This window comes from Passer domesticus, chromosome 11, assembly GCF_036417665.1.
Source record: "Passer domesticus isolate bPasDom1 chromosome 11, bPasDom1.hap1, whole genome shotgun sequence".
NCBI classification, from domain to species: domain Eukaryota; kingdom Metazoa; phylum Chordata; class Aves; order Passeriformes; family Passeridae; genus Passer; species Passer domesticus.
The window spans coordinates 5,592,282-5,613,531 of NC_087484.1; the positions used below are offsets into that span (position 1 = coordinate 5,592,282).

The window sequence follows — 21,250 nt, forward strand, 5'->3', positions numbered from 1 at the left end:
TCACAATATACTTATTTCCTCCTGAATTTTCCTAGCTATAATTTGCAATAATCTCCAATCTTTCAATAATTTGAAAAATAATGCTAAATAGCATATTTTAAAAATGTGTGGAGGAATATATGTTTATCACTGATTCATTTAAAACATGGCCTGAAATGCAGTGTTCTGAAATGATGCTGCTGCTCTACTTCTTCAACAAGGAATTATTTATTTCAAACGTCACCTTATCCTCTATTTTCTTACAAATTTTCTTTGCTTCTGATCTTCCTGACTCAAATTGTCCTTGAATTTCAGGGAGTTTAACCTAAATGTTAACCAGCTCCTCAACTCTGTTATTTGAACAAAATTATTAATTTTTCATGCTCATCTCAGGTTACACAAACTCGTTTGAGGATGCAAAGCTCCTTACCAGAGATGGTTCAGAAATCATTTAGGGCCAAGGGCTCCGTTTGGAGTTTGGAATGAATATTCACAGAAAATGTGCTGTTGTGCACAAAATAAGATCCAGTTCTCCTGGGTGTTTGTAATCGCCTTCTGAAGCTGAATGCAGCAGTAGAACGAGTCAGCATGAACATAATAAAACATTGCAAGTACATGAGCAAGTTATTAAGTAAGTTAAATACCAGTGTTCATATCTCTGAGGAGCGCTGCAAATAGATTATGGTTTGTTTGTCTCTGTTCTGTAATCCAAGAAATAAACCAAGATGTGTTACAAGGATTTACATAGATTCACAATTTCAGGAATTTCTGAGCACAGCTCTTTCTCCTCTCTATACTATCAACAGGATTAATGGAGGTCTTGAGAGCACCTGTATCTTCATTTCAGGAAACTGTCATTTGAGATTGATTTACCAGGTTATTTCTTTTTCTTCAGTAATTTTAATCAAATTATTACTGGTACATGACCACATATATCTACTTTATCTGATCTTGAGTGTTGAAAGATTAATAAAGATGAACTGAGGACTTTGAACACTTCCATTGAAATCTGGATTTTTAAAACTACTGATTCTTCTCTGTATTTTTTGATTGGGTGAAAGCCCTTTAGAACAAAATAAAAGCAGATAGTATATTTTTTAACTTCTTGTATGCCTTTGATGCATATAGTCAGAATTTAATGTGAAAATTAGCATCACTGCAGTTCCAATTGCGTGCTCTACCAAAACAAATCTAAATGATATTAACATACTTAGCATTGCTAGACATGCATTATTAGTAGATTTATCTTCTTTTAAAAAATTTTTGACGTTAATGTTATGCAAGTAAAATTAATACTGCAGCTTCTTTAAACTGCTAAAACAGCAGATGCATATTAATTATTTATCATTTTCAGCCAGAATATTAGAGGCTTTCTTTTCTTAAATGTTTTTTTTGAAGTATGCTATAATTCTTTTAAAAAACTATAGAAAAAATATAATATGAAGATTTTTCTTTATTTCTTTCTCTTTTTTAAAATCTTTAAGAAGCTTTTGAATTGATGTGCATATCTAAATGTCATCCTGTGTCTGGCAGTGACTTTGGGTCCTAGAGGACCTGGGTATCCCCTGGAGTTGTGGCTTGGGAACAGAAGGCTTTGGGTTGAATTGCAGGAATTCTTACCGTGCTTTCCATATCTTCATCCCAGCTGACCTCTTGCTCTCCTCATTTATTTAAGAGCACTGATTTTTGGAGTGTGCTGATCTGGTTCATAATTTTGCTCCTGAAACAACTGTGCTGGCAGAATTAAAATGTGGAGAAGCCAAAGTGTGGCTTTCAGTGGTTACAAACAAATCTGGAAGCATGCATCAGAGATGTTTATTACTTTAAGAAAAGTATCCTCTACCACAGATAACATATGCAATTTTATTTCATGTTGTCCTCCAAATATGTACAGACAGCATGTAATTGTGAGTCATTGCAATGTTCACTACATGCTGTAAACAAAATAATTGTCATCTTAAACCTGTCACTTTCAGTGTTTTCTTACAGATTTTTTATCTCCATTCCATTCCTTCCAGAGTACTATAGGGCTTTTATTATTTTTAATAACAATAAATCTCATTATTGTGAGTAAACAGGAATCTATGCTTGTTCATAATCAGAATAAGGATGGCATATGTTACCTGATATGTGTTCTGGCAGCTACAAACCTATTTTGCATAAAGCAAGACCCTTATTTTACTGTATTTAGTCTCTGTCACCACCGGAGGAAAGGAAATCTGTGTCAGTGTCTTATTTCCATGTTTGTTGTTTGTTCCATCTGTGGTGGCCATCACCAAGGTTTAGTTTATGAGGGAACAAGCTCCAAGACCAGCCTGTTAATGTGCCAGAAGTTCCTTATTTCTTGAATGGTTAACAGAAAACATAACTCATGCAGGAGGTTCTGTGTGCCCTCTTTGCTGCTGTGACACCATGGTCCCACTCCATTGCAGAATACTCCTGCTTGGCTGCCTGGATCAGGAGAGAGAGAATTTTTTTTTTTCCCCTCAACGGAACTGATAAAAAATTCCATAATGTGCTTGCCACTTGAATTGAAAATGTTTTGTAATATATCAGTTTTAAAATCCACCTGAGCCAAGCTTAATTCATCAGTTTGATTTGTGTTCCCTCATGCAAGCACACACACACATGAACTTTCAGATTTCAGTTCAAGAACATCCTATAGCTAATTCTCTGGGAGCAGCAAACAGGTACATTTCACACATAGGGTTGCAGGTACAGGATTCCTGAAGTAGTTTTCCCTAAGATAAAGATTAAAAAAAAGAAAGTCCAAATAGGTGTCTGGTATTTAATAACTTGGATTGTGCAGTTATTCTGACCATCAGAGCAATAGCTTTATGTAGTTCTGCTGAACTCTATTGGATTAATACCTCTGTATATTTTAGGGAAGTAAAAGATATCAAATTATTATCCAAAATAGGATTTGGTTGCAGCAGTTTGTGGTCAGCTTTTTACATGCTTGGTGGTTCTGAGTGTCTCCAATTTTTTCAGCGCTGATTATTTCCATACACCCCCCTTACAGTGGGTTGTACCTATGTCTTGAATTTAATGGCAGTAGAAAATCAGATGTTCTGCTATCAAGGATACCTCAAATAGAATCCAAAATTAAATACAAAAGTACTAAATATGCTGGTTTGAATTCACTATGGATGGAAAACAATAAGTTGTACAGAAACCTAAATAGATGATTATTGGATTTTTTAAAAATAAGCTTATTTTTAAAGCACCAAGGGATATTTATTTTTGGTCTTGCAACACATAAAACTTCTGTCAACTCTTTTAAATATCCACCACCACTGTTAAAATGTTGGGCAGCGTTTTGGTTTTTGGTTTGTTTTATTTTTTTGGTCGCATGGCCAAGCCTTCTGTCTCTTGGTAGAAAGTTTCTTTCACTTCAGTAGTGAGACAGGCATTTGCTAACAGGAAAACCTGAGAATTGTCTTGTCCTTTCTCTCCTGTTACATTCCTTTGTAAGTAGAACATAAAAACATGTTTTAGCTATTTGAAATATGCGGAAGAAATGCTCTTTCCTTTTTACAACTTAGTGGTTACACAATTGTAGGATTCTTAAAAAGGAAAAAAATTTACTTCATGTCAGTTGGTAGGGAAATGTTATATAATGTTGCTCTATTTTGGCCACTTCCATGTCATTTTAATTATCAGCCACCACAATGAGCTAAGTGGAAAGGGGGATTCAAAATGGTGAGACCACTGGGAAATGTTGTTTGGTTTTCTTTTTATTCTTGCCATTTTATGAAATATTCTCAGGAGCAGGGAAATTAGCGAGATAGTTTTGCATCAGTGTGTCAAAGCAGTTTTGCTTTTACACAATACACACGTTGCTTTTTATTCTGTATATCTTTAAAAGAAACAAGAGTGACAGTATTTTTAAAGTACATTAAGTAGGCATTAAGACAAGAGTGATTTGCAGTGAGAGAAAGGGGAGTGATTTTTTTTTTGTCTTTCATGGTGGTTAAGCACATTTTCTTGTGAGGGAGGGAAAAAGATGACAGCAAGTTCTGGAGGGTTTGGGTTTTTAACATACTAACTATAGAATATTTAGGTTTATTTTTAAGGATGGCAAAAATCTGTTTAAAGAGACAGTCTTGAGTAATACATACACAGATTTGCATCCACTCTGTTGACAAAATGTTATGTAAACAGAATACAGTGAATATACTCTGTAAAGCAAACCAGTATTTCTGTAGGGTTCTGCTTTTCTCTGTGTATCAGTGATTTATTATTGTTATTATTTATATATTTTATATATATAAATATATATATAAAATATATATAATATATAATATAATAATAGATATAATTATATATTATAATAATATATAATAATATATAATATAATAAATATATAATTATTTATATATTTCTCACAGGTGGTATGTATCTTCAGTTTTCTTTTAAACTTTTTGTTAACTCCTAACATCATGAGAATGTGACTTTTAAAGAAAAGGTGTTATTAAAGAATTCTTTTTAACTATCAGCAATGCTAAGACCAAATTGAAAAATGTGTTTTAGATCCTTTCTGAGAACTCCCAGTAGCTTGTTTCTGTTCGAGGTGATGCTCACTGCCTTTCAGTTCTGTATTTTCTGTAAATGTGCATAAGCCTTTCACAGGCACAGCCATCTCCCTCACCCATATCTCCAATCACTACATAGTTCTGAGCGTCCCCTGTCCATTTGTGGCCATGCATCCTGAAATGCAAGCTGCCACACAATGCTGTTGTGATTCATCATCTCATGCTCCATTGCCTGTAAAGCTGCTTTGAAATCTTCTGGCTGTTGGTAAAATCCCTGGTTGCAAAATTTCAAAGTGCCTTTTTTTTTTTTTTTTATGAAAAAGAAGCAAATGGTTTTTCTCTTCCTCCATATTTCTACCAGTGGTTAGTGAAGCAAAGCACTTGAAAACTGGCGTATGTTCCACTTTGCAATTCTAGTGGATCATTCGTAGACAAGTGAATAAAGACATAACAGGAAACTGCTTGTTACCAGTTCTACTCTGTAGGCACCTGCTCCAGATTCTGCTCCTCTTGAGTAACTTTTTCTGAGCCAGTTTTTTTTGTGTTTTTTTTTCTTTTTTTTTTTTTTTTCTTGCTGATATTTGAAAGTCAGAAGTTATGGTCTTCTCCTTGGCATTAATAAAATTCATTTTTACTTCCATTTTAAACCCCTTGGACTGTTCAGCACTGTTTTTGTCAGAGGAAGAGGTCTCTGTTTGACTTAATATGCAGAAAAACCTTTATGTGGCTTTGGTGAGCAGTTGGGGAGTGCTTTCCCAGAAATTCCTGTTCATAACTGCTTGCAGAACAGCACCAGTTTTTCCGGGTCAATATTATGACTATATCCACTTTCAGCAAGAAATAAGAGCTACAATGAGTTTCTTAGTTCAAAGAGAAAATTTAGGAAGGCAAAAAATATGTCAGTGACTTTGAGGTAGCAGGTGGGCCTAGCAGAGGTTAAATGGGATGTGTAGGCTTAATTGAAGGCTGCTTTTTTGAGTTACAAGAGTCTGTCTTAAAAATGGACATGAGGACAGCATTGCAAGTTGCTGTAGATGAAGATTTAATCAAGTAGCTGCTGCTTAGCAAAATCATGGTGGTGTAAGGTCAGTACCCAGAGCCTTCCAGTTGTAGGTGCTGCACAGCTCCTTGCAGCTTCTATCTTTAGTTAGATAAAAGCCAGAAAAAACAGATAACCTGATGTTTCAGAGAAATAGAAACAGATCATTGTGACTGGCTGCAGGACAACCAGGGGGAGCTAACAGCTGTTGAATGTTACCAGCAAAGGTGGAGGGAAGCTGGGTGGAAGTTCAAAGCACAAATAACATAAATGTCTTTGACATGTCAGTTTATACATCTTTGGGTTTGTCATGCTTAAATCAAGATCAAGTGCTGGCAAAGGACAGTGCAGAATGTGCTCTGGGAATGAATAAATGTGAGAATTCCTCTTCACAGGAATGCATTGCACTAACTGCTCACTTCAGGAACTAAGTGACAGAACCATCTTATTTGACCAAATGCACACTATTCTGTCTTTTATGCTCTAATTTATTCCCATCACAAGCTGTGAAGTCCTGCTTGGAGTGTCTATTTTCAGCATAAAACTGTTTGTCAAATTTCTATTAAGCTTAAGGTGAAAAATTAATGAGCCATTCACTTCAGATATTTCAAAACTAATAGTGCTGTATTATTAATGCAGCAGAAAGTCAAAGACGTGGGTATGTACAATTATTGCTTGGTCTTCACTCAGACTACTTTTTTCTGTCTGTATTTTTGGGGGAACATCATTAAAATAGTGTTTTAGGTCATAGAAGGAATTATTTTGATGAATTCTGTGAGTAAGCTTTTTTGACAGTTTTAGTTGTTAACTTTTTTGTTTTATCTGATCCTGGCAGAAGGTGCCTTGAATAAACACACATTGATGAAATACAATGTTCTATCCAATCTTCCTTTGAATCTGGAATTTAAACAAAAATGAACAGAAAGTTGATTCATATAACACAAAGCTTCTTAGAGAAATGCAAATAAAAGACTATCCACATAATACTGAGGAAGCTGTGGGTGAGCAATAATTTTGGGCTAGAGAAGTATGACATTGTGACTAACTCTCTGATTTTTTAGTCTTCAAAAAGTCACAGAAATGATGATAAAATTGTACCTTGGCTCAGAACTGAGAAGGGTATAGTGGACAGGTGTTACTATTAAATTCAGAAATCTCAGAGCACGTTGTCAGTACCAGTAAGTTAAGTGATGGAGCACTGTGAAATGCTGGGCTGGGGGAGTGTGTCCCAGGCTGAGCAGTGTGGAAACTGGTGCTCAAGGTTTGTGCTTGCATTGAAAAAGAAAACACAAACCGCAGTCAGTGCAGAAGTAGAAATTCAGGCCTTGCTTTCTGTGCAGAAACTTTCTAAAGATTGCCTCTTTTTTTGTGCTCCTAAAATTAACTTAATAATTGATTTTTGTATTTTCCTTCTTACTTTACAATAAGTTCTCCAGGGACTTTCTGAAATTAATACTGGTGCTAGGCCTGGCACAGTTACATTGTTAGACTTGCAGAGATGAAGGAATTCTGCTTCTTGGAAGAGTTTCATGCTATAAAACTAAATTTCATTAGAAGCAAAATGTCAAATTTAAATTTTCCTTCAAGCATTTGTTGTTCCCACAGATGCTGAAGGGCTTGGCATCCAGCAAGAATCCCCAAGTTCTTTTAATGTGTTGGTTTCTTTCTGAAGTTACTCTGCACTGTTTCACTGTCACTACAGCACCAAGCCCATGAGTATTTTAAACCTGAATGATTAGGCTTTAAGTAGCAGCCCTGGAAATCTCCAGGTTTTTAAATGTGCACTGGAGAGATTGGTCTTGGATGGTTCACTTTTGAAATCTGGTCATGATGCACACTGCTTTCCTCAGCCTCCTTAACAAGTGGCAATTAATAAATGCCTGGAATAGGGAAGGAACTTTGGGGTTTTTTTTGGTTGTTGAGGTTTTTTTTTTAAAGCATTGTTAATATAAATTCCAATAGTGTTTTTTTCTCTGTTATTAGTTTGTCAAGTTTATTTACTAGAGAATTTTACAGAATTTAGGTCTGGAAAAGATGTCAAGAGGTCATCTAATGTAGCACCTTCCCTCAGGGAGGGCATCAGCCATATCTGCATCATTCCTGACAGATGTTTGCTTACACTTTTCTCTAAAAAGATTTCAGTTTAAGAGATTTTATCACCTGCCTAGGCAAGCCTTTATGAATTCCTCCTATTAGAAAGTTTTTCTTCCAGATAAATCTGCCCAGATAACTTAAATCTGCCTTTCTGTAGATTTCTTTTTCCCTTTTTCTCCCAAACTCCATCTTCTGTTGTGAAATGATTCATTTTTAAAGATGGAGGGGTTTCTTCTGTAAGTTGTTCTTGAAAGTGTATCTTTCACAGGTTATTCAGGTGTGAAGCTCAAGTTGTGAGTAACTGGAGAGAGATTTTTCTCATCTGAAAAGTTTTGAGCTTCATTGCCCTGTAATACAGTCTGCAGATTGACAAACACTGGACAGAAAATAATGTCTCAATTGCACATCTCTGATGGACTTTTTGGGATTATTTTTGAGTGCAGAAACAGACTCTCAAAGCTTGATCAAACTGATTTTGCCATCACTTTACTGAAGTGACAACTTTAAGAGATTTTGAGCCCAGAACAACTTTGATGAGATAAAGTTTTTTAAAAATTATATTTTGAACCATCTCTACCTTTCCATCTAAAAATTTGTCTGACACTTTCAAACTGAGCACTGATCACCTTGCCACTGAGTATTAAAGGTGAACAACACTTTTTGTTTTTCCATAATGAAATGACACAGCTTTGATCAATTTTTTCATTAGGATTAAAAGTGTACTATACAAAGTTTCATGAGTTTTTAGAACAAAAAGAAAAATTAAGGATGTGTCTAGATTTCTTTTTTTTTTCTTTGTACTGTGTTTCAGTAACAACAGTCCTGATAGTAGTTCCATAGAAATTTATTTGAAACATGCTGCTGATTGCTGATAGCTTCCTCCCCTTGTGCCTGCAGTCCCAGGGAATTTAAAAGATGCTTTTGGATAGTAAAGAACTCAGTGCTGACAGGAAATACAGTGTTTGTTTCACAGAGGTCTTGGGGAGAGGCCTTGTAATCTGAATCTCTGGTTGAAGGTTTGGACATGATTCAGCAGGGGCAGGTGCATTGTGAGGCTGTTGCAGGTTGTGTCAGAGCTGTGTCCTGCCCAGGCTACCACCTCCCCTCCTTTTCTGTGCTGGGCTTTTCATCTGCCAGAAATGTTCCTGCTTTCCATGGGAAGAGATGATCCCCATATTAGGCCAGCTGAAAGAGCTGAGGAAACAGCTGTTTTTTCCTGAAGTGTTTCTGTGTGCAAAGTCAGGTTTTTATTTTTCCCCACCGTTCTCTCCGTTGGTCTCCCAAAATGTCTCATTATCTCATCTGAATCCTTTCCATGATCAAGTGTTAGACAGGCAGGTGTATACAAACTCACTTTTTTTTCAGTTAAAGGGAAATTTTAATACTTTGCATGAAACTACTGATATTGAGATGTTTGTGCTGTGTCTTCTTGAGATGTTTCAGCTGTAAATGGAGTATTCTGATGCTTTCTGATCCATATCTTTCTCCACTCAATGTGCCTGTTTAATACCTTCTTATTCCAGACCTCCTTCAGCTGTTCAGTTTTTACTTGAATTTGAAAGTTATTGCTAATCAGTTCTTCCATTTTTCAGTGATTCCTTTAACTACATACCAATTTAATTTGTTGTGTTTAATTTACAATCTAATATCTGCTCAGATTCATTTAACAGTTTCTTTCTTGTGGAACTATTACCCAGATACCATAATAAGTACATGTAATTTTGTAGTAGATGTTCTTGTAGAAGCTTTTAAATTTTTTTTTCAATATAATAAGCACAGAACAACAGCTGCTTATCTAAATCAGTCGTTTTAAGTTGTGTGGTAGAGATTTGCATTTTTGTGTTTGGTTTATGAAGGAGAAAAATCTAATTTTCATTTACTAGATTGCTCTTCCCTTTCTGTCATTTAAGATGGAAGCTACAGGCAAAATCGACTGAACCTCACAACACTGTTGGTACAACCAATTTCTGCAGTGCTTGCCAGAAAACTCGTTTCCCTACCCAAGGACACTTTCCAAAAAGACAGATGTACACCCCTCCAGCTGCCAGCTGCAGGTAATGCTTTTCCAATACACTTCACCTATGGGATGTTCCTCTCGGACTCCAAAGCCACTTTCTACAGCTATACAACCAAGGTTTAGCTGATTATGGATGTGTTTTGCTTAGCTGCTTTCTAGAAGTGGCTATGAACAGTCTAAAGATTCTGCTCTTAAAATCTGATAGATGGTAGTTGTGGTTACAAAAAAATAGTAGAAGAAATTGAGCATTAATTCTTGATATTGACTTAGAACCTCCTCTGTGTAGATGCCAGCACTAGGGAGGTTTGTTAGTGCTGCAGCATGGATTGTTAGGCCTTATTGTACTCCTAATAGTGTGATTTTAGCATTAAGACATCAGTAACTGTATTATTCCGTGGGGATTTTTTTTCTGTTTCTGGAATAATAACAGTTAAATTCTGAATGTGTCTTTGTGTTCCTTAATTTGTATATGCTATGGAATAAACAGTGTATTGTTGCCTGAACCCTCAGGCAGCTTTTTCTCCCAATTTTCACCAGGAAAACAGGCATGATGATAAGAACAATATACCTTGAGTAGAGCCAGATGAATACATTCATACTGTCTCCCTAGAAATAATGCCATTAGCAAAGTCAAACATATTATTGCTTGAAAAAACTTGTTGCTGATATAGGAAAGGAAAAAAAAAAATAAGACTACAATCTTCCAGCACAGTGTTTCACCAGGAGAACATCTTCCAGAGAACATTCTAGATGCATGTTTTAACAGTAATTCTTCAGTAAACAGTCTTCAGTTTTATTTTGTACCTGTCCATCTTTCACCAGAAAAAAAAATTGTTTATTTCATTATAATGCCCATTTAATTGAATTGATTTAAAACTGTGGTCTTGGAAAGGAGGAGGCAAATTAATTTAGCCACTGTATCCTGTGCTACACACAGTGATGATAACAGTAAAAACAAATTTTAAAGGCAACCAATGTAGTATCATGTGCTGTATCCCTTGTTTATTGCTTTTGGAAAGTTATTGTGGAATAGGAATACAATACAACAAGTCATAAAAAAGGTTGATTAATTTTATTACTTGTGTTAGCATTTGTAGTTATACATACTAAAAAGGAAGGCAGAAGACCTCATGCTTCATGGCTTAAGCTGTTGTAGTTAGGCAGGACAATTGTTCTCCATGCATGGTTGACTAGATTTTTTTTAAAATGAACTTTTAATTTTAAAAATTATTGTCCCCACAACGAGTAGAAAAGGGGAAAAGGCCATTTTGGAAGGAACAAGTGCTTAACCATTCCAGGTAGGCTGCATGAAGCTTGTTACTATTGAAGGAATTTTCAACAGCTGAAGTGCCTGGAGCAAAGCCTGAATTTGGGCTGGAAAATGACACTCATTTTAGAAAGATAAAAGGCTGCACCATGTCTGTTTCTCAAAAAGCTTTTTCTGGAGGCTGCAGGACAGAATCACCCTAAAGGGCAGCTTATTTTGCTTTTTCTGGGACAGGTGTGGCATGTCTGTTTTATTTCCCTGAGAGGACAGGAATTCTGTGAGAGGAGAATTTCTGGAAAGAAAGAATATTCCAAGCCAGCAGTCTAGTGAGAGCCAGCCCATGTCTGGTTTTCTCTGGGTGAACACAGCAGCTTGTGTGTGATTTCATGTAAAGTTTCCGAACCACAGTAATCCATAGGGAATTTTTTTAAAAGTCTTTATTTATTAAAAAAGTAGGGACTACAAGAGGAAGGCTTGAATAATTCTGTAATGTATTATATTTTTCCTTGAAGTAATGGTGAAGCTGTTGATGTTCTGGAGCACAGAGTGTGCTGTTGTTCAGTAGCAGCCTTAATAGAAGAGATAAAAGCCTGGTCTCATGATAAAAATGGTGTATAACAATTTAATACTAGCTAAAGAGATAATGCTGAGGACAGCAAGGCATTAGAGAAGAGCAAAGGTTGAATTTTCACTCTTCCTGTTGATTTGAAGAAGCTTAAGAGAGAGATTTCACTTCTGACGTAGGACTCATCGCTTATCTGTCAAAAGAGGAGAATGAGCAATTCAGATGATTGGTTGGCTTGAAATTTGTTAGGATAAAATGATCATCATTCTCTCATCATTATGTTTCAAAAAGCTGAACAGCAGATTCATCAGTAATGATTAAACATTTATATATAGTTTTCTCACATTGCTGCTTTTTTCCCTTAGCCTTGCAGTTTTCAAGAGACAAAATGTGACAGAGGGAGTGGGAGGATGGAGGCAAACACCCCACACAGATTGTGTGCTGAGGACCTACAAAGCAAATAGTAGGAATTGAAGTCAGCTGTTAATTTGGTGTTAGATGAAGTCAGTAATTAGATTTGCTTTTTGTTTGGTACGGTACATTATTGTTAATCCTCATTCATCTGAAATTCTGTGCTCCCGTGAACTTTTTCCCAAATATAGGCAATTAGAAGGAATTTCAGAGTGAACTTCTGTAGAGAAACTGTAAACTTTTGAAGCTTCCTTTTTTTTTTCTTTTACAAAATCTTAGTAGGATATTTGCTAGAACATTTTGAAGATTGCTGTAAAACTTGAGCACTCCTATAAACATAAATGAGGGAAGTCTTGCTGTGTACAGTGAACTGCCTTTGTTGTTGTTAAGTTTCCCACTATTTGGGAGAGTGCACTAATGTACAAATTACCCTTTTTCAATTAAACTCTTTGGTATTTAATATAAATCTGTCTAACGGCAATTAATTTACAAAGTGTTTTTTTGACACTAATGACCATATACTTTGGTTTGAATGGAAATCCTGGAAGCCTGCTATTTAAACACATCAGTGTTATATGTGTAATTTTTCCCTTTGGTTTTAAGTGTCAGTTTTCATACTTAACCTGATTAATGTCTGAGAGGAGAGAAAGTGAGAAAGATCCAGGATTTCAGTAGTGATCAGTCTCCAGGTGTCTGGGGCATCCTCCTGTTCTATGGTTCATCCTATTTTTCCATTCTTCTCCTCATTTATGTTGCTGGTCACTCTGGGAGATAAGGACTGGATGGTCACTTGGTGTGACCTACTATGGCAGCTCATTTGATAGGAAGTGTAAATGTAAGTGATCTCACTTAGATATCCCACTTCTTATCTCCTCCTAATGCCTTTTCCTGTGCAATAGGTGTAATTTTTTTATACTTCTAAAATTATAAAGACAAGGCATGAATAGTTTAAGTAACTTGAATGATATCAAACACAGTGTGAATAATAGAGCCAGGTATACAAAGACTCCCAGCATTCTGCTGCAGACAGTAAAATTACTCAGATCAAAATGCTTTTCTAGGTAGAATCTTTTGATCTTTTGTAACCTTTTTTTTAGTCTACAAAATGCAGTCACTGATCAATAGTGAATCATCACAGTGACTGCAGTGCAGAGCTTGTTGTAGGCTGCAAACAAATCTACCTCCTCTGACAAAATGGGTGAGTGGAACAGATAACCAGACTGACTGTTACGGGAGAGGTTTGTAGCACAACACAATGAATTTTTATGAGACTTTGAACATCTATTTTATGTAGTGCCACGTGTCAGATGTTCATTATACTGAGTTTATAGTCAACTCTGATCATGTGAAATTTGAATCATTAATTATACGAAAGGAATAATTGGAAGAGTCTGTTACTTTCCATATTATACGATTCTCATCCAAGATAAATAAAATTCTCTGCCAAGTGCTGCACAAGTGCAAATCAAGCCTGTCTTCTTTTCAGTCAGAGGAAGGGCATGGAGTGATAAAGTGACTATCTCCTCCTGTTAAACTACAGCCTTGTGATAATATTATATGTATTTCTCCTTCATAGTTTGCTACCTGTCAGAGGAAATAAAGACTCCCATATTTAATAAACTTCTGTCTGGGCCATCTCACACTGTGATATCAATATGCAAACAATACCATAATTTCTGGGTATTTGGACTATGCTAAATATGAATCCAAGGAAGAAAATAGAGAAAGATGCCAACAGATTGTGTGGCAGTGCATGTTACTGCATCTACCAAATCTGGAGTTATTGTACATAGCAGTAGAAATATAACAAAGGTCAGCAGATGTCTCTTACTGGCATTTGAAAGAAGAACAAATTAAATAGGGAGCTCTGATCTAATTTGGACATCCTGTATATGAAAATTTAGACATTTATACCAATACTCTCTTGATTTTCTTTTCATGATCACTTTAAATTTTGTTCCTTTTTTAAACAGAAGTTCATGAGAAGATTAAGCATGAACAGTGTGAAGCATGTTTTTATATATCTTCCCTCTACTCCCAACTGAAGCCACGAGAGTTTTTCTACCAGAATTGTAAATTATCGAGATATATTTTCAGAGTTCTGTTCTGCACCAGTGTTTTCCTCTGTGATGCTTTGCTTTTGATTGCTATAAAGCAGGTAAAGAATGAAAGTAGTGTGAGGTTATGAAATTCAACTCTACCCTCTGAAGCATTTTCAGCTCTCTTTGATGTTGACTGTGACACATTTATTCTGTATCACATTAGGCCTTCCTAGTTTAAAGCCCCCTTAAAGGACTTTATTCTAGGCATTTCTTATTTCAAAAACTCTTCATCTGAAGAGTTTTATTTCTGGATTCCTCAGTGTAGGTCAAAAAAGATGATGATCAAATACCAAGGAGTTTATTCGTTAAGCTCTTCATACTAAGATTAGATTTGGAGACTCAAGATCTATGAATATTTGTTCAAAAAGGAGAATACATTGTCAGTAGGCAACATAGTGACTAATCAAATAGAAATCTATTAGGGAAAAATATTAGAGATATCAGATTTAGATGGTGTATTGTTTATACACAAAAAAAGTGAAGGCTTTTCATTACAAGGACATCTGGCTAGGAGTTCTGACATATTCCTGTCCAAATAGTTTTATACCTCACAATACTGTACATTGCATACATTCAGTATTGATTTTTGCATATGTAATTTTATAGTATCACACAATATTTTTCTGAGATTATATACATTATTAAGTCTGTACTATTTTATATTTATTCTCTTTTCCATGTGTACCATGTTGCATGTAGTGTTTTTTGTAAGTGCTGCTGTTACATAAATGTGTATGATGTTTATATTTCTTCACTTAAAGTTCTGTGTTTGAACTTGAAAACTGACATAAAATACATAGTAAATAAGGTTTTGCACTCAAATTGACATGATGATCTGTCAAGTGCAGTTTTATGCTGATTATTTCAGCGCAATTAGTGTCCCTAAGTCACATGCGCATGGATATTTGATGATGTTTGAAATCTCTAGTTCAGTTGTGATTTTAGACAGGTTCACATTCATTCGGGTGTTGATTTCAACAGGAACTTCCCCAAAAACTACATTACTGTGTTAATTGAAGTTATTTAATGTACTTTATTTCAGAAGGCTACTGAAGTAGCTTTGGGTTTTATTATCCAGGAGTTATTCTGTTGAAATCCTTAAATTCTGTTAATACTTGATTTTTCTATGCTTCAGTTAAGTGTGCACGTAGAGAATTGTTTTCAGTGATTACCAAAAATCTTGTCAAATTAGTTCAGTTTTCAAACCTGAGTTCCTGAAGATGCTTTACAAAATCCAGTAGTCAAATACTCAGAAAACTGTCTGATGAAAGGTGCATGATCAGGATTCAAGAATGTAACCAACATGTCTGATAATGAGACTCAAACTTGTACTCCTCTATGCTGGGGATGAAGTTACAAGAAAAAACAAACAAACAAACAAAAAAACAAACAAAAAAACCCAAACAAAACAAAAAAAGAAACCCAAAAAAGTGCCTAACTCGTGTTATTTTAACATAACTACTGTAAATAGGAAAAAATAGGAAATAGGTTTTTCACATCTGAAGTACTAAAATTGTCCATCAAATGAGAGGAAAAATAGCCATGGGTTTCTAAAAGTAACTATGTAAATGTCAGAGGTGAAGGTAGTTATTTGGTATGAGACAATTAAAAGTTCCAGGTCAGGAAATAAATAAATAAATAAAACCAGTAATTGTGTTTGTGGTCATCTATCCCAGAAGTAGCTTTCTGCTTACATGAAGACAGTGTATCCTGAATATTGGTAAGGTAAAGTCTCCTCATAGCTTTTCAGAGAGTATAGAAAAAAAAAAAAAAAGGAGAAAGTTGTCAAGATTCTTAAAATACAGCATTAGGACAAGAGGTTTGTTGTCAGAACTGTTTAGAGGGGATTAAATTTTGTTTCTGCTGTATACTCCAAAGAGCAGTTTCAGCCTTTTCATCTGGTGTTCTAAGCCTTTAAGCCCAAGTCAGTTTAAGCTGACTACTGTGTTACATGACTATTAACTCGAGTGTCTGATTGGAGAATGTGGGCATTGCCAGAAGTTAATTTTCTGTGTCTTTATTGTCAGTTAGAGACTGGATAGCTGATGTTGGTTAAGGAAAAACAGTGAAGTCAGTTATCTTCAAAAGGATTTATCTTCTTTTTGTCTGAGACTGGGCCTGAAGGAACAAACATATAAAGTGTTGTAGGAAAAGGAAAGGAAATCAGTTTTGACTTTAAAATATGTTTTTCTTTAAGAAGAGTAAATTGGTTCTAGAATGGTTGTAGGTGAGAAACAGCAGCAAGAAGTAACTTGCATAGTTTAGATTAAATTTAAGCTGCTTAATCAACATAAATGGCTTGAGCTGTTTTCACTTGTTTTAAAAGACGTTTTGGGAATCCTTTGGACTATTTTTTAATGATTTTTTTAAAATTCTAAAATATCTGTGGATTTATTGAAGAAAAAATTCATTTACATGGCATTAATAATAATTTTAAAATACAGTAACTTACATCAGAAAAGCAAAGTTAATTACATGACAAATAAAAATATTAATGTGCTGTGACTGGTTGTTGCAAAGTCATGTGCCAGGGTTTATTTTTAATTAACTACTTGGTTTGCATTTTCCTTACTGGTTTGTTCAAGCAAAACCAGAATTCTCAGAGAGAAGACACATCTGTTGATAACTTTAGAGGTTTTGTCTGAATTAAAAATAGAATAACTATTGTTAATTCATGTTTTAAACAAACACTAGCAGTTCACTTTTTTTTTTAAATACCAATGAAGATGAGTGAATTAAAATATACTGTATTTTATTTTAAGAACATTTTGAAGTAAATTTACTGTATGAGCCAGCAAGTGAACCCTGAAGAACAGTAACCATGCGTTGTTTTTGTTTCACATGTTGCAGTAAACTCCCCACTCACATATTCTGTGCACCTCAATAAACAAAGCCTGGGAAGGAACTGTTAGAAATAGATCCATGGCCTGGGGCATAGAGAGCAGAATGATCTGTGGAGTATTTTAATTGTGGTCTGTGGCTGTTGGGATATGGACATGGGAGGAATTGTGTTCAAGCACAGTTCTGCCACGGGGGTGGAGAATTCATGGGTGGAGGAGAATCCCCCTGCAGGTCTGGGCTCAGGCACTGCTATTCTCACACTGCTGATGCTTTTTGAGTTCAAGCAGTTTTCATTTCTCTTGGATAGAAGTTGTGACCTTTCAGATGAGCTGGATGTTCACACAGTCTGTTTTCATGCAAATGAAACATTTGGAAGGTGTCAGCAGCTCCCCGTGCTTGGTTGTTTGGTTTCCACTGTCACAAACTGCAGGAACTCCTGTGGTTACTGTGTCCCACCTTCTTTTAATCTATTTAAACTCAGATATTTGCTCTACTCTGGCTTTATTCTGTGCTAGAGTCACAAATGGCATGGCAGTCCTGGCAAGTTCCTTACATTTTAGCAGCTTTTGAAATTGTTCTGCCTTTGTATTTGCACTATGTCCTCATCTGATGCTAGCTAAGCCAAAAACCCTGGCTTCTGTTGGCATATGTTCACAGGAACATCACCAAAGGCTGTGCTGGCAGTGCTGTGGGGAGGTCTGACTGCTCCCATGTGATTTAACACAGGGGCTTTTCTCCAGAAGAAAATGTAATATAAACCAGCTATGATTTTGTGAGTGTTATTGACAGATTGACCTAGGTGAAGGATTAGGTGAGAAAAACCTATGAAGTTTAAGGCAAATTTTGTTATCACAGAGTTATGTAAATCCTACTCTTATAAATTTTCTTTTCTTGTTGTATTCTGGCAGAATTTATTGGGTGAATTTAGTGATCTTTTAACTCAAGGAGTAGAGATCTCTTTTGAGATTCCGTCTTTGAATCATGCTGCTAAAATAGGTCTAAGAAACTAATGTCATATTTCATGTTTTAATCTGTGGTTCCTATTCAGGTTTTTTTTTTTTTTAAACCTCATTTCATTTTTTTTTTTAAATGTGTGTGGCATTTATGTCTTTGGCCTGTACATTTCTTGGCTAGGTAAATAAGTTCAACATTTTCTCTTTTTTCATCTTTTAATAGTCAAAAAAACTATCAGTCTGAACATTCAGTCTGTGACAACTTACAAGACAATTTCTAATGTCATTGGATATCTAAAAGGAGCTGTATTTCCTGGTAAGTATCCCTTTGTCATTTGTATTGATTATTTGTCTCACAATGGGTGGGAGTCATAGCTGGGATCAGGATCCTCTTTTCCAGATAATTCAGTAATAGAGAGGAGAGAAAAAGACTTTTTTGTACTCATTTTTTGATTTGTGACAAAACAGAATATGAGGATTAAACAGAGAATGAGCTGAAGGGGATATTGTAGTTAGAAAAAGCATATTTTGTACACGAGCAGCAGGTGTTGCACATGGACCACAGAGAGTATCAGTACTTTGTACAAGCAGCTGTTTAATGGTTTTAATTTTAATATGGTTTTAACACTTGCTGCAGCCTTATTTTGTGTCTCAATCATGCCTTAAGCTAGTTTTATGCAATTCTATGAATAATAATTACTGTTCTCTGTGTCTGATGATTGAACAATAGAACTCTAAATGCAACTGGGACATAAAGCACAACCTCCCTCTGTCCTTTGATGCTGTACATAAATAATGTTATCATCAGGATATAAGATAATTTGGAGATTGTTTTGTTAGTGAATTAACCTAAAAGGTGAAGGGTTTCTGCAACATGAATGAATGCTGTTGCTGGTTACTTAAAAAGTGCAAACAATTCCTAATGTGCAGATGATCATCAAAACAGCATCATGCTTGTCTTAATACTCTTATATTAGGTTATGAAGGATGGAAATTTATTTAGAGTCCCTTAGGAGATGGGCCAGTCATTTCATATTTTAACAAATGGAATGAAAAAGGTGGAGAAAATTTTATTCCTGTTGGTGAAATAATAACTCAGTTTTGTGCATGCAGAACTCTATAGTTCTCACCAGACTTTTGGTTTGTTTAAAGCAACAGAGGAAACAATTAGCACAGAGAATTTAATTTCTATGAAGGATTTAATTTCCTTCATGAATTTGAAGTTACCAGTCTGCTATTATTAATGTTTTGCAAATAGCTGTCATGGAGTTGGAAAGGCAGAAACTGCCATGTTTAGACATTCTGTCTTCTGAATTGTGAAACACAGGCAGGAAAAAGAACAGAAAGTGTGCTTCAGTTTCTGTTTAAAAAGTATTCCATCTTCCCTAAACCTGAACCTTTCATCTTATTATTACATTTTTAATCAGAAACTACTTTTTGGAGGTTTGCCAATATATGCTGAACTTTAGGTATACAAGGGTTTGTAAATATGTGAAGTCAGTAGCAGCTACACAAACAGGAGCAACAGTTTGTCCCATGGATGTCTGGCTCAACGAGAGCCATAACAACTGTCTTCTACTGTAGGCACAAGTTAAATGTCTAATGCTCTGTAATATTTTGTACACAATCAATGTTAAACCTTTTTTTCTTTCTCTACTCTGCCTGGTTGACATGGCAGTCGTTCCTCCTCAACTGCTTTGAATCTTGATATTTTCATGGCATCGATTCTCTGTCATTTTGATGGGGTTTTGCTCATTTCATACACATGAAATATTCACCTTTATGTTCGCAGAAGTGCAGAAAGAAGGCAAAATTTATCTTTAGTGCTTAATGAAAGACTGCAGAGCATCACCAAGGGCAGAATTTATTACTTTTTGCTTAAAGTCCACCAAACACACACATCTCTGTAATGCTGACCTTAGCTGGCATTTGATCTGAGGAGTAAGAACGAGCATCTGAAGTGTAACTAAGATGTTAAAATCATTAGGAGTAGATGAAATGTGATAGTTGGTAACATTTTAAAACCCAAAAAATGTAACATTTTTATAGCTCTATTGGACGTGGTTGAAGATGGGATGTATAACAAGAAAAGACTAGATAAAGAGACTCCTTTTAATGATAAATCCCTGTTGTTGATAAATCCCAGCCCATCACTAACCTGAACACTATCCTGGGTGTTCAGGGTATTAGGGGTATCTGATGGACATTTTTTTCTCTATCTCCAGTCTTTTCTCTTTTTTCATTATTGCCATGTGATTCTGAGAAAGGACAGCTGCTGCCTCTGCAAGCATGACCATCCTTTCTCCTCTGATTTTCCTGTAGTCATTTGCTTTAGGGTTCTGCCTCTCTTTGAGGGAGAGATGTGCAAAGATGAAGAATTTTAGAGGAGGCACCAGCTGTTATGTTTTGCCCTTGCTCATTCAGCTGGCATCTCCAGCAGTAAGTTGATGCTTCCTTCTCAATCAAAACATCCTGCATTATTTCAATAAGGTGTCTGTCCTCTCACATGGTCTGTCCACAGGCTAAACAGGAGTTGTTATACAGACAAGCATTGATCCTGCCTGATCCCCCTGTGTTAGTGGCTCTTCCATTAATGACCTAGAGGCGTGTCGGGCCATTCATTTTGGTTCCTAATTCCTGTCATTTAATGAGTTGAAAATCCTATGTCTTTTCATTGTCAGTGCAACCTATAATTAAGCATATCATGGTGCAACACACAAGTTGCAAAATTATATGATTTAGATTTCATTTTGTTACATTAAATTACTATGTAAATCTAGGTTGACACTTTGCATATCTGTTTTTAGAATGAAATTCTCGTTTCCATACCTACACACCCCCAAAGTTGATTGAAAATGTTGTGTTACAGGTACATAAAAAACCATCTCTTTGTAAAGCATTTTTTATTCCTTATTAAACAACATGTTCAAATATTTTGTTGAACAATGCTGGTGAAACTCCAGTTTGATAGAGAATGCTTTTTTAATCAAAGTGTTCTATTAATATTGTTCCCAGGCAGCAGTCACTGCAAAACATACAGGGGAGGTATTTTAATTTTATAAGCAAATACAAAATGTAGGTAATGTGCAATAATCTGTTGCTGCATTGTGATCAACGGACAGCAAGTAAATGAGTTCACTTGGTGAAAGAAAAAAGAAAACTTCTTCATTTTTTGGAACCCAAATGACACTCGGGGGTTGCTATGGGTCTGTCATCACTGTTCTTCACTGCTGATAACTGTTCTTCTGTTGTCTATTGATATGCTGAAATAGGAAAAAAAACACCTTTAAAAGTCTAGATCTGGGCAGAAGGAGACTTTACAAAATATCTGAGCAAAATCAGTAAGCAGTCCTTCAAAGAGGGTTGTGAATTCCTCTGACACAGAAGGTCTAAAAGTTTATAGCTCATTCAGAATAACTGTTTGGACTTCTTGACAGGCCTCAGTCA

The 21,250-nt window shown here is 35.6% G+C and overlaps 1 protein-coding gene across 22 annotated transcripts in view; it reads left to right on the plus strand.

Moving 5' to 3' along the window:
* NAALADL2 (N-acetylated alpha-linked acidic dipeptidase like 2) overlaps positions 1-21,250 on the plus strand; it is a 410,260-nt gene that overhangs the window by 304,735 nt on the left and 84,275 nt on the right. For all 22 annotated transcript variants that reach the window (XM_064385281.1, XM_064385276.1, XM_064385277.1 and 19 more), the window contains 2 exons: positions 9,558-9,701; positions 18,027-18,119. In XM_064385281.1, the coding sequence (XP_064241351.1) occupies positions 9,558-9,701; positions 18,027-18,119 (237 nt within the window). The remainder of the gene's footprint in view (positions 1-9,557; positions 9,702-18,026; positions 18,120-21,250) is intronic.